This window comes from Athene noctua, chromosome 1 (assembly GCF_965140245.1).
Source record: "Athene noctua chromosome 1, bAthNoc1.hap1.1, whole genome shotgun sequence".
Classification (NCBI taxonomy): Eukaryota; Metazoa; Chordata; class Aves; order Strigiformes; family Strigidae; genus Athene; species Athene noctua.
In genome coordinates, this window is record NC_134037.1 from 83,126,515 (window position 1) to 83,130,147 (window position 3,633).

Here is a 3,633-nt window from a genome sequence, read left to right on the forward strand (position 1 = left end):
GCCGCCGCCCGCCGCGATAAAAGGCTCGGCGGCCGGCGGCGGCCCACGACCTACCCGGCGAGGAGCGGGAGGCCTCTCTGCCAGCGGCCCGACGCGTGCAGCCCGCAGCCAGCCCAGGTAAGCCCCGGCCCCGCCGCCGCCTCCTCCCCGCCGCAGCCGGCCGGCCGTGAGGCTCAGCCCGCGCCCCTGTGCCCCCGCAGACAGCTGACACCATGTGCGACGAGGACGAGACCACCGCGCTCGTGTGCGACAACGGCTCCGGCCTGGTGAAGGCCGGCTTCGCCGGGGATGATGCCCCCAGGGCCGTGTTCCCCTCCATCGTGGGCCGCCCACGCCACCAGGTACGGTGTCGTCCCCCTCCGAGCCTCCCCCCAAGCCCTGCCACGGTCGTGGGGTCCCGCTGCCTCCCAGCCTGCTGGGGAACCCTGTGATGCTGCCCGTGGAGAGGTCGCTGAGCCCCCACTTTCCTCCCCCGCAGGGCGTCATGGTGGGTATGGGTCAGAAGGACTCCTATGTAGGAGATGAAGCCCAGAGCAAAAGAGGTATCCTGACCCTGAAGTACCCCATTGAACATGGCATCATCACAAACTGGGACGACATGGAGAAGATCTGGCACCACACCTTCTACAATGAGCTGCGTGTCGCCCCTGAGGAGCACCCCACCCTCCTCACTGAGGCCCCCCTTAACCCCAAAGCCAACCGTGAAAAGATGACCCAAATCATGTTTGAGACCTTCAACGTCCCTGCCATGTACGTGGCCATCCAGGCTGTGCTGTCCCTGTATGCCTCTGGCCGTACAACTGGTGAGTGCGAGTGTCCCGCTGGCCCTTTTCCCCAAGCAAGGACGCCCAGGACTGGTCCCCTACAGTGACAAGTTCTCTGCCTGCCGGGGCAGGGCCCTCTGTGGGCTGCATCTCAGGTGGCTGCTTCTTGTTTCCCCAGGTATCGTGCTGGACTCTGGCGATGGTGTGACACACAATGTCCCCATCTATGAAGGGTACGCCCTGCCCCATGCCATCATGCGCTTGGATCTGGCCGGTCGGGACCTCACTGACTACCTGATGAAGATCCTGACTGAGCGTGGCTATTCCTTCGTCACCACAGGTAAGCACTATTCCCTCCCCCTCGCTTCCAACCCTTGCACCTCCAGGGATGCTGCAGCCTCTGGCCCCACTGCAAGCCCCATGAGCGCTCTCCCTGTTGGGAGTTTGCCTGTGGTTGGGGGTCTGGAGTCCCAGTAGTCCTATGGAGGAGATGCAAGCATTCCCTGTTCCTCTTTTGCAATCGCTGACACCTCTGCTCTTCCCTGACAGCTGAACGCGAGATTGTCCGTGACATTAAGGAGAAGCTGTGCTATGTGGCGCTGGACTTTGAGAACGAGATGGCCACTGCTGCCTCTTCCTCCTCCCTTGAAAAGAGCTACGAGCTGCCTGATGGGCAGGTCATCACCATTGGCAACGAACGTTTCCGCTGCCCAGAAACCCTCTTCCAGCCTTCCTTCATTGGTGTGTGTGCCCCCCTCCCTCTGTCCTCCTGTTCCAGCTCTCTCCGGAGTCATCCCATGAGCTCTCACTTTGGCTTAACTTGTGCCTCCTTTTCTCCCCTTCCCTGCCGCCAGGTATGGAGTCCGCTGGGATCCATGAGACCACCTACAACAGCATCATGAAGTGCGACATTGACATCAGGAAGGACCTGTACGCCAACAACGTCATGTCTGGGGGTACCACCATGTACCCAGGTATTGCTGACCGCATGCAAAAGGAGATCACAGCCCTGGCCCCCAGCACAATGAAGATCAAGGTAAGGCTGGAGCGTGAAGTTGCCCTCCTGCAGACAGCACGCGGGCCGTGCCCGCCCCTGTGCCTGCCCCCTGCAGTGGTTGCTTGTTTACTGATCTCGGCTCTCTTGGCTTTTTCTAGATCATTGCCCCACCTGAGCGCAAGTACTCTGTCTGGATCGGTGGCTCTATCCTGGCCTCCCTGTCCACCTTCCAGCAGATGTGGATCACAAAGCAGGAGTATGATGAAGCTGGCCCATCCATTGTCCACCGTAAATGCTTCTAAACATGTTTACATGATCACTTTGCCAATCACGCTCAGGATGACAGCCTTCTAGGTTGCAGGCTGCCGAGGACCTGCAACAGCCATGTAACTTTCTATTTTGTAACAATTTCTGGTTACTGTTGCTCCAAAGCTCCACGTGACACAGTGTATGTAAAGTGTACATAAATTAATTTATTTTACCTCGTTTTGTTTGTTTTTAAAACCAATGCCCTGTGGAAGGAAACAAAAAACTTCAAGAAGCATTAAATCATCGGTCATTCTGTCACGCCCCTAATGCGGTTGTTTGTCGTCATTTCCTTGGGTTCTTACATCACTCGCTGACCTAGGGTGTGTCATCTAACAGTGAGGGCGGTGGGTGGTGGGGCTGCACCCCCCAGGCAGGAGGAGGGCAGGGAAGGGGACAGGTCTCCAGCCGCAGGAGCCAGCTCTGTGTTGAGGCTGAGGGTGCAGACAGCTCTGCGTGCCTGAGGACAGCCAGGGGGGTGGCTGCGCGTTGCAACATGCTGCTGCAAAGGGGGGGCCCGCTGCTCTCCAGCATGCTCCTCCTAGACCCAGGGGGGTAAAGGGTTACCTGGAGCCTTAGCTTGCTATGGGTTTTATTTGGCTCAGCCTGCCAAAAAAGTAGCCCTGGCACGGTCGTGCAGCTTCAAGGCGTGATGGATGGAGGCAAGGCTGGGGCTGAGGGCAGGTGGCGGCTGCAGGTTAATTAAAGAGCTTTCCACTCCACTTATGGGAAACCCGCCTGCAGGGCCGGCTGTCCCTGGGGGGCCGAGGGCAGCCAGGGCCACTTCCTCACCCTGCCTGACACACTTGCCCTTGCCCCTGGTCACACAGGAGGGACTGCCTGCAACGGGACCACCCCCTCCTCTGCCCTCCCAGGGCCCGATCCTTCACACAGGGACTCCTGGGGAGCCCAGAGGAAAATCCCAGGGGCTTCCCCTGCCACAGGTGTTTTCCTGCCCTTTTTGCCGATGAGGAGAGAGAGCAGGGTGGGAGGTGGGGAAGCTGCTTCTGCTTTTCTCACTTCTCTCTTACTGTGGTGGGAGGCTCTGGGGCCCCCCTTTGCTTCCAGTGTGTGTCGTCGTCGTCGTCGTCCCCCCCCCCCCCCCCCCCCCCGTTCTCCTGCAAGGTGCCCAGTTCCTTCAGGCAACCACCCTAAACTTGGCACAGCTCCCTGGGTCAGGGCACATGTGCAGGAGCAGGCAGCCTTTTGGAGGAGGGCTCCTCCTGGGGAACAGGGCCCTGGCAGGAAAGCAGTGCTTGAGTTTCAGGGTGTCCTTGTACTGTGGGAGACAGCAGTGCAGGGAAAAAAAAAAAAAAAGATTTTCAGCTAAACTTCCAGCCCAGGAAGGATTTTTTTCTCTGCTGTGCCTATGCCAAAGGTGCACTTGTTTTGCATTTTGGCTGGTTTTACCTTCATTAAATTGAGAACCATACGTGAGTAATTCTGTAGCCGTATCCCAAAGGAGAAGCCTGCAGGAGAAGCTGGCCTGATCCTTCCCTGGTATCTGGGGGCAGGGAGGCCTGCAGGCAGCCCTAGGAGCTCCTGAGCCAAGATCCCTCTCTGAGT

General features: G+C 58.8%; 1 protein-coding gene across 1 annotated transcript; it reads left to right on the forward strand.

Annotated features, from left to right (window-relative positions):
- Positions 1–2,331, forward strand: ACTA1 (actin alpha 1, skeletal muscle). The gene is made up of 7 exons (XM_074925349.1): positions 1–117; positions 201–341; positions 479–803; positions 943–1,104; positions 1,314–1,505; positions 1,619–1,800; positions 1,920–2,331. Exons 2-7 carry the CDS (start codon positions 213–215, stop codon positions 2,061–2,063), a joined length of 1,134 nt encoding a protein of 377 aa, XP_074781450.1. The 5' UTR covers positions 1–117; positions 201–212; the 3' UTR covers positions 2,064–2,331.
- The last annotated feature ends 1,302 nt before the right edge of the window (positions 2,332–3,633 follow it).

Coding starts and splice junctions, on each gene's coding strand:
- ACTA1 (XM_074925349.1), top strand. CDS start 213: ATGTGCGACGAGGACGAGACCACCGCGCTCGTGTGCGACAACGGCTCC. Junction 1,506..1,618: donor CTTCCAGCCTTCCTTCATTG/GTGTGTGTGCCC, acceptor CCCTGCCGCCAG/GTATGGAGTCCGCTGGGATC. Junction 1,801..1,919: donor CCAGCACAATGAAGATCAAG/GTAAGGCTGGAG, acceptor GGCTTTTTCTAG/ATCATTGCCCCACCTGAGCG.